Below are 14,652 nucleotides of genomic sequence, written 5' to 3'. Positions count from 1 at the left end.
TTGAATGAGGTTTTTCTATGTTTGGAAGCAAAACAGACCTGAGAATCAACAAGATGTTTGAATGGCTGGACTTCTGTAGGGTCTAGAAAGTAACCACCAATGCTGAGTGGTCACTCAGATCCAAGGGTAATGATCTTCCCTCTGCTGGGGCATGCTGAGCCCTGGAGGACAGACAGCAGTAGCAGGGGAGGCCTTTGCTATCAGCTTAGCCAGAGACCACATGGATCTCCTTTGAGCCAGAATAAATGCCCTCAATGTCCTGCCATGATAACATCAATAAACCCACCATCTCTTTCCCTTGCCCATTTGTACTTTATCAGGAAGAAGAATAAAAATCTCACCCAGAGCCTAAACCATTCATTCATTCAACAACTATGCATGAGGGTCATAACAAGTCCCAGGCACTAGACAAGTCAGAAAAATAATGGTTATCAAGACTGACATGGTTCCTGCCTTCATGAGATCTTATAGTCTAGTTGAGAAGATCAATATTGAACAAGTAATTGCAAATAAACTTCTTTAAAAAGAAGATACAGCAGACTACCATCAACAATATAAAAGGGATAACTAACGTAATCTAGGGGTCAAGGCAAGACTTATTCAGAATACCACATAGATGCTGGAATCTAAAAGCCTAAGTAGAAGTTAGCTAGAGTAGATGTGGGAATGGAGTGTTTCAAGTAGAGAAAATGGAAAGTGAGGAAGACCAAGGCAGTTAGATGATTGTGGCTGGTGTGACAATTGTGGATGGTGGTGTGACAGGGGAAATGGGGAGATATGAGACTGGAGAGGTAGGTGAGAATGCAATTATGTGGGTCCTTGAAAGCCCTGTTAAACAGTCTGTCATTTATCCCAAGCATAACAGGAAGCCACTGAAAAATTCTGAACAGTGGAGTGACATGATCAGATTTGCATTTTTAAAATCTTTTGCCGATTTCAGAGAGGAGGTTAGATTGAAAGAGGGCAAGAGAAGTCTAAGTGAGAGTTGACATTAGCCTGAATGAGGACATGCCATAGAGAAGAGAGGTGGACAGATACACATTTAGGAGGTGCGATCAATAGGGCATGGAGGCCGCCTGAATGAGCCCTCAACCTCACCTGAGCACTCACCAAGGGGTGACTGCAGGGACATGGGGCTTTGTCCCAAGGATCCCAGTGAAGCAGGTCTACCCCAACCCATGCCCTTTAATCTATTATTCACTATTTCTAACATCATTTTGCAGGAGGAGACTTTCATTTTTCCCACAATATAAGGGCAGAAATGGAAGAAACTGGAGAAGCATTCCAAAAAGAGACAGATGATCAGAAACAAAGCATGAGGTGCTTTCTTTTTCCTGTCGAGGACAAGCACAAGAGGGAATTGTATACCTGCTTTAGGTGTGCATTTAAGCCTTCATGCGTGGCCTTCAGGAGTGCCCTCACTGTGAAACTATCAGGATCTTCCTTGTCTCGAATTTGAGATTCTTTTAACAGCGACTCCAGTTTTTTCCTTATGAAAGATTCCACCTGATGCTCAGTGGTCCCATTATTCTGCAAAGAATTAAGCAATGGAAATCATATCTCTTAAGAAACACAGAGTCACTTAGAATGCACCCTTCACTCAAACCAGCATTGCTGCTATAATTTCTCTCTCAACTACCCATAAGGAGTTAAACTTATTGTACCAGTTTTGTCCATCTCCCGCCAGCCCTCCACCAATCCCATAAAATAATGATGACTATGGCTGCATTCAACTTTCAGCAACCTTATAGTGTTATCATCATTTCCATTTCAGAGATGTAGAATCTGATGCTTAGAGAAATTAAATAAGTTGCTCCAGGTTACAAAGCCAGTAAGTAACTGAGGCAGGATTCAAACTCAGGTCTTTTGGAGACTAGGTTTTCTACATCTATTGGGTTGACTGAAAAGCTTGTGTGGATTTTTCCATATGATGTTCTGGAAAAATCTGAACAAACATTTTGGCCAACCCAATACACAGGTAAATTTGAGCAAGAATATGCTACTTAAATCACTTCCTTCACTGAGGGGAAAAGAGTGCTGTAGAAATCTCTGGAAGCAAGGATTATTCTGAGATAAAATTTCTTTCCTATCTCTGCACCCCTATGTAATTGGAGGGAACTCACTATTGACCTGTGCCATGACTAGGCACTGTAATTACTTTAAGATGACAACTAACTTCAACTGTTTTGGATAAAAAAGATCTGCTTGTGTCCAGATGATAACTTGTACAATTTTTAGATGATCAAGGGACTCAGATTTCCTAGAAGTCTGCTTAGCAGCACAGCTTTTTGGTCCCTTGTTTTACCTGAAGCTAATGGCCCAAGCTCTGCCCACCTCTCCTCTCCTTCTCAGCTCCTAACCCCTCTCCCAGTGTCCAACATTATTCTGTGAACTCTTCAACCACTTGTTAGAGGCCAACCCATCCAAAGGTAAGGAATACTTCTCCACCAAAACAATTCCCCTAGTCCTCACTAAAAGTTTAAGACCCATTTTTTTCTGCTTGCAAATTTGTTACTAAGAGGTTATTATACTTAAAATACAGAACAGGCAGTTTTTCAGTAATAACATTCATTTTCACAAAATCTTGTAATGGCAAAGCAATACAAATACAAAGGGAAATTGGAGGGGAAAAAAGGCTACATCAGGAGAGGTTATTGAATTTCCCTATATTAACATCACATGTATGAATATCTTTAATATACCCAGTGAATGAGGCACTAGAGGCCCTCAGGTCCTGCAGGAGATGCAGAGATGGAAAAGAGCTGGCCCTTGACATCAGCAAAGACCGCATTAGGCTAACAAAGGCATGTCCTCAAATAACCTACCCTGGTCTGCACAGCTGCCTGCAAAAGGCACAAATGACCACACAACAGTGGTTCTGAGAAGGAACATGGCATTTTTGCCCTAGTGACCACAAAGACCTCATAGAAATGTGGGGTAGTGGGGGACTCTGTATGGCAACTAAAACTTCAATAGTGATGAAGAGATGGGCTTTCCTATCACCCATCATTCTAGTAAAGATTTTATATTAGCAAAGTGTGTTTTATGAATACAGGAACAGCTTTGTTTTGATGGAGCAGAAGTTTATGAAGGAAGGTGTGAAGTGTAAGTCGCTCAGTCGTGTCCAACTCTTTGAGGCCCCATGGACTATACAGTCCATGGAATTCTCCAGGCCAGAATACCGGAGTGGGTAGCCATTCCCTTCTCCAGGGGATCTTCCAACCCAGGAATTGAACCCAGGTCTCCTGCATTGCAGGAGGATTCTTTACTGGCTAAGCCACCAGGAAGCCCAAGAATACTGGAGTGAGTAGCCTATCCCTTCTCCAGCAGATCTTCCCGACCCAGGAATCCAACCAAGTCTCCTGCATTGCAGGTGGATTCTTTACCAACTGAGCTACCAAGGAAGTCCCCATGAAGGAGGGTAATGGTGGATAAAACTGCAAAAGTACTTTGGGGCCAGGCTGTGGAGACACCTGAAAGCCAGTGGTCAAGAGGTATGGAGTTGCTGAGAGACTCTGAGTAGACAAGTGTCTGGATCACATTGTAGAACTAATATTAACCAGGCAGCGTGTGCAGAAAGATGAAAGATAACTATAGCAGAAACCCAGGCACATCAGTTCCCACTACAAGCATTAAGGTCAATGTGCTGGTGGGGGATTTAATAAAGATGACAGAGTCTGAGAGCATTTTGCATAAAACAAACACATACTGAGCTGTTACATGCAAGACGAAAGCATTGATAAGGCACAATCCCACTGTCATAGAACTCTCAGTGTCACCGAGGAGACAGACACGTCAGTGGATAATTACATAACAGGTGCAAGTAGGGTGACAGATGTAAGGGGTTTCATGGGTGTGAGGAGGAGGGCCACTGCCCCCAGCCTTGGGAATGCAGCAGAGACTTCCAGGGGCAGAGGACACTGGAGCCAGGTCTTAAAAGATGTGTGCACCCGTGGCTGATTCATGATGATATATGGCAGAAGCTAGCACAACATTGTAAAGAAATTATCCTCCAATAAAATTCTTTTTTTAAATGCAAAAAATAAAAAAGAAGAGTGTATTAGGTTCCTGTGGCTGCTGTAATAAATTACCTGGTAGCTTAAAGTCAAGAGATGTTTATTTTCTCACAGCATCAGAGGACAGAACTATGAAAGCAAGCTATTGTCAGGGCTACATTCAGCCTCTTATAATCTCTAAGGGGAAAATCCTTCCGTACTTCTTTCATTTTATGGTGGTGCCAAGCTTTCTTTGGCTCGTGGCAGCAGAACTCTAGCCTCTTCCTCTGTCTTCACATGGCCTTTGGTGTGTCCCCACTCCTAACATTAATAAAAGGTGGCTGCTTTCCAGTACTCTTGCCTGGAAAATCCCATGGATGGAGGAGCCTGGTGGGCTGCAGACCATGGGATGGCTGAGGGTGGGACACGACTGAGCGACTTCACTTTTACTTTTCACTCTCATGCATTGGAGAAGGAAATGGCAACCCACTCCAGTGTTCTTGCCTGGAGAATTCCAGGGACGGGGGAGCCTGGTGGGCTGCCGTCTATGGGGTCGCACAGAGTCGGACACGACTGAAGTGACTTAGCAGCAGCAGCAGCAGAGTTAATCTAGAATGATCTTATTTCTAGATTCTTAACCTAGTTACATCTACAGAGACTCTTTTTCCAATTAAGGTCATAGTCATAAGTACCAGAGAGTAGGACTTAGACACATCTTTTGGTGGCCACAAATCATTCCAATGTGAGCAAAAGCCTAGAGAAAACAGTATCAGTGAGAACTAGTAACCACATGAACATGGAGAAAATACTGAGGACACCGATGAAACAGCTAAGACTTTATACATTGTATTGTGGCTCACAAAGCATGGTTATATGACAATGCTTCCTTTGAGCTGTGTAAGACCCTTTAAGGCTGTGTAGGTCTAGTCCAGTTTTAATCATAAGAGTACAGGCAGAAAGATTCAATGACTTGTCCAAACACACATGAAGTGTGTGAGTTGGAGCCTAAGACTTCCAATTCGAAATTCTGTGTATTTCACTACATGGTGCTGCAGAAAAAGATAAGTTCTACTGTTACAGAAAAAGATAAATTTCTGAGTGAAATTAATCATGAACAGGCTCATATTTTAGATAATCTTTTTTCCTATGTGACACCTGGGAATAGATCATCACAAATCTACTGGAGAAAAACAGTAGGTTTCACTTAAGGTCAGAAATGAATCTGAGAAAGGAAGTCCAGGTCTCAAAGTACCAATACGTTTCATCAAGTAACCCAAAGTCTGCAAGGAACACATGTGTTGGAAGGTCCAAAGGAGAAAGTGTGTAAGAGCATGAGTGTGCTCAGTGTTACACAAACACTCCCCAATAAGCATCAGCTTCCTTCCCCGGCTCAGGGATATGTGAGGAGTTGGAGACAATGAGGAGATGAACTGTGGCAGTTATGCCCAAACACTTTTACCAGCAGCAAACAAGGCTGAAAATACAAAGCTGGGGCGATGGGGCTGGTGAAATAATGAATACTTAATACAAAGGCTATAATTATTCATTTCACATCCTCTCAACATTTGGAGCAGCTGAAGGAATGATATTTCTGCCTGTTGGTCTTTTCTTTCCCTGTGATTTACAGCACTGAGAATAAATAAATGTGTGGCTGAGGTTTCACTAGTATATTATCAATACTGAAGGAAAGCTGAGATGGACACTTGACCTGGTGACTTGTCAGCCACTCTGCAGATGCTGCAGGGACCAGAGCAGAAAGTCAAGCCTCTTGCTCTTTTGTTCCCTGAGCCCACAAGGGAGAGAGGATGCTGCAGGAGGAATAGGGAGAGGGGAGGGCAGACCTTCAATATGGTCTGGGGTAGTTTCCACCTGAGCCCCAGTCGGGCTTCCTAATTGCCATTTCTGAGAAGTAAATATGCTGCTGCTGCTAAGTCGCTTCAGCCGTGTCCAACTCTGTGCGACCCCAGAGACGGCAGCCCACCGGGCTCCCCCGTCTCTGGGATTCTCCAGGCAAGAACACTGGAGTGGGTTGCCATTTCCTTCTCCAATGCAGGAAAGTGAAAAGTGAAAGTGAAGTTGCTCAGTCGTGTCCAACTCTTAGCGACCCCACGGACTGCAGCCCACCAGGCTCCTCCGTACATGGGATTTTCCAGGCAAGAGTACTGGAGTGGGGTGCCATTGCCTTCTCCAGAAGTAAATATGACCTAGGAATATTGACCACAAATAAGAAATCAAACACAAAACACATTTTTGTTTCATCTCCAGGGTACTATGAAAGTGACTGGAAAAAGAGAGAGCTGACCACTTCCAGGCTGGGGAGCAGCCAGAAGCAGGAGGGAGCCGGATAGAGGGCTGCCCTGTAAAGAGAAACTCCCTCAGACACCGGTGCTCACCTGGGCTGCACATTGGAATCGCCAGGGACCACAGCCCAGACTGAAGACACAGAATCTCTGGGCTGGGACCAGTGCAGTGGGATTTTTGAAAGCTTCCCCGTCATTCCAATGTGCAGCCAAAGTTGAAGGCCTCGACTTTAAAAACAAAAAGCAAAAACACTGGAATATCTCACCATCCCCAAATGTCTTTTCCCCTCTCTGGACTAGAGCCGCAGACAGGAAGGATAATACCTTAGCTGCCCTTTGTGACAGCCTTAGAGCTCTCCAAGCTGGTTACCTGAGTGTCGGGCTGAAGAGCAGCGGCCTCTTAGCTATCCGAGGCTCTGCAATTACTCCTGTCCTCTCCTGCCTGCTCCTTTAGCTCCCATTGAAACACCTTCTTCTGCTCAGGACTTACATTAGCAATAATCATGACACAGCTGCTATTCTTGTTACTGTTTTTAGCTAACATTTATTGAGTACAAATTATGTGCCAGGCACTATTCTGAGTTCTTTACTGAGTATGAACTTAACTCAGCCATCATGATAATCATTTTCCTTTTTTTTCCTTCAGTTAAACAGCAATTTCATTCCTTTAGTACATAGTAAGTCAAAATTACGCAGAGGATAAGAGTGGCTGATATTTCCAACCAGGAAAAGTCACTATTCCCTTTTAAAAATTGAAGTACAGTTGGTTTACAGTATTATATTAGTTTCAGAATGGGAAAAAATATTTGCAAACAGTGCAACCAACAAGAGATAAATCTCCAAAATATACAAACAGTTCATGTAGCTCACTACCAAAAAAAAAACCCTATCAAAAAATGGGCAGAAGCACTTTGGAAAATAGTATGGAGGTTCCTCAGAAAACTAAAACTAGAATTACCATATGATCCAGCAATCTCACTCCTAGGCATATATCCAGACAAAACTATAATTGAAAAGATACACACACCCTATGTTCATAACAGCAGTATTCACAATAGCCAAGACCTGGAAGCAACCTAAATGTCCATCAACAAAGGAACAGATAAAGATGTGGTACATGTATACAATGAAATACTACTCCGCTATAAAAAAGAATGAAATAATACCATTTGCAGCAACATGGATGCAACTAGAGGTTATTATACTAAGCAGTGTAACAAGACAAATACCATATGATATCACTTATTGTGATATCTAAATTATGACACAAATGACCCTATCTGTGAAATGGAATCAGGGACACAGAGAACAGATGGGCAGTTGCTAAGGGGGAGGAGAAGGGGGGTTTGGAATTAGCAAACAAATTTTTGCTTTGGTGGGAACAGGAGGGAAGGATTGGGAGTGGGAGTTTGGAATTAGCAGATACAAATTGATATATATAGAATGAATAAACAACAAGATCCTGGGATTTCCCTGGCTGTCCAGTGGTTAAGACTCCATGCTTCCACTGCAGGGGATGTGGCTTTGATCCTTAATCAGGGAACTAGGATCCTGCATGCTGCACAACATGGCCAAAAAATTTAAGAAAGAAAAACCCAAGTTCTACTACACAGCACAGGGAACTAAGATTACCATACTAAGTGAATCAAACAGAGAAAGATGAATATCATATGTATCAATTGACTGACTGATACAATAGGCTCTTATAATACAGAGCCGATTGACTGATACCATATGGGAATCTAAAATAAGGATACAAATGAATTTATTTAGTTTGGGATTAGCAGATTTAAACTGATATATGTAGATATACAACAAGGTCCTGGGACTTTCCTGGCAGTCCAGGTCTAAATAAGCTCTGTTTCCAAATTTATTTAGAAAACAGAAAGGGACTCACAGACAGAAAATAAACTTGTGGTTACCAAAAGGGAAAGGTGTCCTGGGGGAAGGATAAATTAGGAGGCTGGGATTAACAGATACACACTACTATATATAAAATAGATAATCAACAGGGACTATACATCTTAGAGAACTCTACTCAACACTCGGTGTGTAACCTACAAGTGAAAAAAAATCTGAAAAACATATATATATGTATAACTGAATTATATGGTACCTCTAATTTTTTTTAATTTATTTATTTTAATTAGAGGCTAATTACTTTACAATATTGTATTGGTTTTGCCATACATCAACATGAATCCACCACAGGTGTACACATGTTCCCAATCCTGAACCCCCTTCCCATCTCCCTCCCCATACCATCCCTCTGGGTCGTCCCAGTGCACCAGCCCCAAGCATCCTGTATCCTGCATTGAACCTGGACTGGCAATTCGTTTCTTATATGATATTATACATGTTTTAATGCCATTCTCCCAAATCATCCCCCCCACCTCCCACAGAGTCCAAAAGACTGTTTTATACATCTGTGTCTCTTTTACTGTCTCGCATACAGGGTTATCGTTACCATATTTCTAAATTCCATATATATGCGTTAGTACACCGTATTGGTGTTTTTCTTTCTGGCTTACTTCACTCTGTATAATCGGCTCCAGTTTCAACCACTTCATTAGAACTGATTCAAATGTATTCTTTTTAATGGCTGAGTAATACTCCATTGTGTATATGTACCACTGCTTTCTTATCCATTCATCTGCTGATGGACATCTAGGTTTCCTCCATGTCCTGGCTATTATAAACAGTGCTGCGATGAACATTGGGGTACACGTGTCTCTTTCAATTCTGGTTTCCTCAGTATGTATGCCCAGCAGTGGGATTGCTGGGTCGTATGGCAGTTCTATTTCCAGTTTTTTAAGGAATCTCCACACTGTTCTCCAAAGTGGCTGTACTAGTTTGCATTCCCACCAACAGTGTAAGAGGGTTCCCTTTTCTCCACATCCTCTCCAGCATTTATTGCTTGTAGACTTTTGGATCACAGCCATTCTGACTGGCGTGAAATGGTACCTCATTGTGGTTTTGATTTGCATTTCTCTGATAATGAGTGATGTTGAGCATCTTTTATGTGTTTGTTAGCCATCTGTATGTCTTCTTTGGAGAAATGTCTATTTAGTTCCTTGGCCTATTTTTTTATTGGGTCATTTATTTTTCTGGAATTGGGCTGCAGGAGTTGCTTGTATATTTTTGAGGTTAGTTGTTTGTCAGTTGCTTCATTTGCTATTATTTTCTCCCATTCTGAAGGCTGTCTTTTCACCTTGCTTATAGTTTCTTTTGTTGTGCAGAAGCTTTTAATTTTAATTAGATCCCATTTGTTTATTTTTGCTTTTATTTCCAATATTCTGGGAGGTGGGTCATAGAGGATCCTGCTGTGATATATGTCCGAAAGTGTTTTGCCTATGTTCTCCTCTAGGAGTTTTAGAGTTTCTGGTCTTACATTGAGATCTTTAATCCATTTTGAGTTTATTTTTGTGTATGGTGTTAGAAAGTGTTCCAGTTTCATTCTTTTACAAGCGGTTGACCAGTTTTACCAGCACCACTTGTTAAAGAGATTGTCTTTTCTCCATTGTATATTTTTGCCTCCTTTGTCAAAGATAAGGTGTCCATAGGTGCATGGATTTATCTCTGGGCTTTCTATTTTGTTCCATTGATCTATATTTCTATCTTTGTGCCAGTACCATACTGTCTTGATTACTGTGGCTTTGTAGTAGTGCCTGAAGTCAAGCAGGTTGATTCCTCCAGTTCCATTCTTCTTTCTCAAGACTGCTTTGGCTATTCGAGGTTTTTTGTATTTCCATACAAATTGTGAAATTGCTCTAGCTCTGTGAAAAATACCGTTGGTAGCTTGATAGGGATTGCATTGAATCTATAGATTGCTTTGGGTAGTATACTCATTTTCACTATATTGATTCTTCCAATCCATGATCATAGTATATTTCTCCATCTATTAGTGTCCTCTTTGATTTCTTTCACCAGTGTTTTATAGTTTTCTATATATAGGTCTTTAGTGTCTTTAGGTAGATATATTCCTAAGTATTTATTTAAGGAACCTCTGTACTGTTTTGCATAATGGCTGCACCAATCTACAGTACATGACCCGTGAACTTTGAGATGTTCAAGCTGGTTTTAGAAAAGGCAGAGGAACCAGAGATCAAATTGCCAATATCTGATGGATTATTGAAAAAACAAGAGAGTTCCAGAAAAACATCTATTTCTGCTTTATTGACTATGCCAAAGACTTTGACTGTGTGGACCACAACAAACTGCGGAAATTTTTCAAAGAGATGGGAATACCAGACTACCTGACCTACCTCTTGAGAAACCTATATGCAGGTCAGGAAGCAATAGTTAGAACTGGACATGGAACAACAGACTGGTTCCAAATTGGGAAAGGAGTATGTCAAGGCTATATATTGTCACCCTGCTTATTTAACTTATATGCAGAGTAGATCATGAAAAATGCTGGGCTGGAAGAAGCACAAGCTAGAATCAAGATTGCCAGGAGAAATATCAATAACCTCAGATATGCAGATGACACTACCCTTATGGCAGAAAGTGAAAAAGAACTAAAAAGCTTCTTGATGAAAGTGAAAGAGGAGACTGAAAAAGTAGGCTTAAGTTCAACATTCAGAAAACTAAGATAATGGCATCTGGTCCCATCACTTCAAGGCAAATAGAAGGGGAAACAGTGAGAGACTTTATTTTTTTGGGCTCCAAAATCAGTGGAGATGGTGACTGCAGCCATGAAATTAAAAGATGCTTACTCCTTGGAAGGAAAGTTATGACTAACCTAGACAGCATATTAAAAAGCAGAGACATTACTTTGCCAACAAAGGTCGGTCTAGTCAAAGCTATGGTTTTTCCAGTAGTCATGTATGGATGTGAGAGTTGGACTATAAAGAAAGATGAGTGCCGAAAAATTGATACTGTTGAACTGGGGTGTTGGAGAAGACTCTTGAGAGTCCCTTGGACAGCAAGGAGATCCAACCAGTCCATTCTAAAGGAAATCAGTCCTAAATATTCACTGGCAGGACTGATGTTGAAGCTGAAACTCCAAAACTTTGGCCACCTGATGTGAAGAACTGACTCATTTGAAAAGAGCCTGATGCTGGGAAAGATTGAGGGCAAGAGGAGAAGGGGACAACAGAGGATGAGATGGTTGGATGGCATCACCGACTCAATGGACATGAGATGAGTAAACTCCAGGAGTTGGTGATGGACAAGGAAGCCTGGAGTGCTGCAGTCCATAGGGTCACAAAGAGTTAGACATGACTGAGGGACTGAACTGAACTGCACCAATTTACATTCCCATCAACAGTGTAGGAGTCGCTAGGAGTCAGACATGACTGAGCGACTTCACTTTCATGCATTGGAGAAGGAAATGGCAACCCACTCCAGTGTTCTTGCCTGGAGAATCCCAGGGATGGGGGAGCCTGGTGGGCTGCTGTCTATGGGGTCACAATGACAGAGTTGGACACGACTGAAGCAACTTAGCAGCAGCAGCAGCAGCAACAGTGTAGGAAAGCTCCCCTTTATCCACTACCTCTCTACCATTTATTGTAGGGTTTGTTTTTTTTTTTATGATGGTCATTCTGACTGGTGTGAAGTGACACTTCATTGTAGTTTTGATCTACATTTCTCTAATAATCAGTGATATTGAGCATCTTTTCATGTGACTCTTGGCCATCTGTATGTCTTCTTTGGAGAAATGTCTCTTTAGATATTCTGTCCACTTTTTAATTGGGTTGTTTGTTTTTTTAACATTGAGCTACATGAGCTGTTTGTATATTTTGGCGATTAATCCCTTGTCAGTCAATTTATTTGCAAATACCTTCTCCTATTCTGTGGGTTGTCTTTTTGTTTTGTTTATGGCTTTCTTTGCTGTGCAAAAGCTTTTAAGTTTAGTTAGGTCCCATTATTTATTTTTGCTTTTATTTTCATTACTCAAAGAGGTGGATCAAAAAAGATATTGCTGCGACTTCTGTGAGAGAGTATTCTTCCTATGATTTTCTCTAAAAGTTCTAAAGTATCCAATCTTACATTTAGGTACTTAATCTATTTTGAGTTTATTTTTGTGTATGGTGTTAGGGAGTATTCTAATTTCATTCTTTTACATGTATTAATAGCTGTCCAGCTTTCCAACCACCACTTATTAAACAGACTATCTTTTCTCCATTGTATATTCTTGCTTTCTTTGTCAGAGATTAGGTGACAATAGATGTGTTGTTTATCTCTGGACTTTCTATCCTATAGTTCCATTGACCTATATCTGAATAGAGAAATTGTATATTAGCATAGTGCTGGTACTAATAAGCTTTCAACAAATTTTTCACATTTAAAAGCTGAATTTAGCTTAGGTATAAAAAAATAACAGTACAATGACAGGCAAATAGCAAAAGGTAATGTTTCTTCGGAGCTATTAAGCATACATTCTAAAATATATTAGCAACCACTCTTTAGATACTTTAACAAAAAATACTGTTCAAAATGAATATGTCTGGGTTCATACATCTGTACATACATGTGAGTTTATATACAACAGTGTACCTCCATGCTTTGATATCTTCCCTGCTCCAATGATAGAAAAACAAAGAGAAAAGTCATAAGTTTATCAAAAAAATAAAATAAACAAGATCACTGCAGATCATAAATGTGTGAGCTCCATATCCACAGAGGGCAAAGGTGACCAAGACTTTAGCTTTTATAGTACAATAGAAACTAAAGGTGCTCCACATGCTTTGGGAGATTAGAGCTGGCCTCACAACACGAAACCAAGGTGGTGAAGAAAGCGGGAATGAAAGCCTTACGTATGGGCTTATGCGTGCTCAGTTGCTGCAGTCATGTCCAACTCTTTGCGACCCTATGGACTGTAGCCCTCCTGGCTCCTCTGTCCATGGGGATTCTCCAGGCAAGAATACTGGAATGGGTTGCCATGCCCTCCTCCGGGGGAATCTTTGCAACCCAGGGATTGAACCGGTGTCTCTTATGTCGCCTGTAATGGCAAGCAAATTCTTTACCACTAGCACCACCTGGGAAGCCCCTCACTTATAATAGGAAGCAATAAAAAAAACTACTGTGAGGAAGATTTGAAATTGAATATCAAAAGAGTTAAGAATAAGAAGACAACCAAAATGTTCACTTGTCTGGTGACTGAATGGGAAATATCTTCAACGTCTCCAGTGGCAGGGAACTCCAATCAATCAATGTAAGGTCCAGTTAGGAACTTGGGACACAGGTAGGCTGTGTTTATATGTGTGGGTGCCAGGTGGAGTGGTGCGTAGAGTTCAAGTGGAAGCAATCTCCATACCACTAGAGAAGCACGTTAAATAGAGGAGGAGAATGGAAGCGGGAAAAAAATTCCACTGAAAACTGAACCTTCAACTCGAAATTCTAAAATTCATGTGGAAGACTAATGCTAAGATGAAGTGCCAAAAATACCAACACATGAAAAGGAAACTCACTTTGAATTAAATATGTTCAGATGCTCAAAGATAGAAAGAAATAGTCTCATAAAAAGAACAAGAAACTAAGAAGCCATAGAGTAAAATAAAAACAAGTATCTATGAAAAAACAATACAAAAATGTTATAAATCAAGTATATAGTCATTGAAATGAAAAGAATAGCCGGGGTAAACTCTAGATCAGACATAGCCAAAGAGATAATTAATGAATTGGAAAATAATACTATAGCTAGTACCCAGAATCAGCAGAGACATAAATAAAACATTAAAGAAAAATTGACAGATAATTAAGACAGAGAATAAACTAAGACTCGAACCTAAATCTAATTGTACTGCCAGAAAAAGAGAAATGATGAAATGGCATAAAAACAATATTCAAAGAAAAAATGGCTGAGATTTCTCTAGAATGAAAGAAAACATAAGTTCTCTAGTAAGAAGTGAACACTGAGTGCTAAGAAAAATAAACTCCCAGTCATTTACTAGTGAAGTCACAGAACATTTAGAATAGAAAGGGAAGATGAATTACCAACAAGGAATAATTGTAGAAAACAAGGTTACCAAGGGGGAACAAGGAGGAAAGAGATAAACTTGGAGACTGGGATTGACATATATACACTACTATATATAAAACAGATAACTAATTAAAATCTACTGTATAGCACAGGGAACTCTACTTAAAACTCTACCCATCTATATGGGAAAAGAATCTAAAACAGAGTGGATATATGCATATGTGTAACTGATTCACTTGCTGTATAGCAGAAACTAACACAACATTGTAAATCAACTGTGCTTCAATAAAAATTAAAGAAAACAAGGAATAGTTGAGTTCTCAGTAATAGTAATTTTCAGAAGATAATACCTTATAGTAATGCTGAAGAAGCTGAAGTTGAACGGCTCTATGAAGACCTACAACACCTTTTAGAACTAACACCCAAAAAA

The 14,652-nt window shown here is 40.5% G+C and overlaps 1 protein-coding gene across 4 annotated transcripts in view; it reads right to left on the bottom strand.

Annotated features, from left to right (window-relative positions):
* Nucleotides 1-14,652, bottom strand: part of PLCH1 (phospholipase C eta 1) — a 251,435-nt gene that overhangs the window by 40,817 nt on the left and 195,966 nt on the right. For all 4 annotated transcript variants that reach the window (XM_070374381.1, XM_070374404.1, XM_070374389.1 and 1 more), the window contains exon 12: nt 1,369-1,530. In XM_070374381.1, coding sequence (XP_070230482.1) covers nt 1,369-1,530 — 162 coding nt within the window. The remainder of the gene's footprint in view (nt 1-1,368; nt 1,531-14,652) is intronic.

The sequence above is a fragment of the Bos mutus genome, chromosome 1 (assembly GCF_027580195.1).
Source record: "Bos mutus isolate GX-2022 chromosome 1, NWIPB_WYAK_1.1, whole genome shotgun sequence".
In the NCBI taxonomy this organism is placed as follows: domain Eukaryota; kingdom Metazoa; phylum Chordata; class Mammalia; order Artiodactyla; family Bovidae; genus Bos; species Bos mutus.
This window is presented reverse-complemented; position numbering and strand designations above follow the sequence as displayed.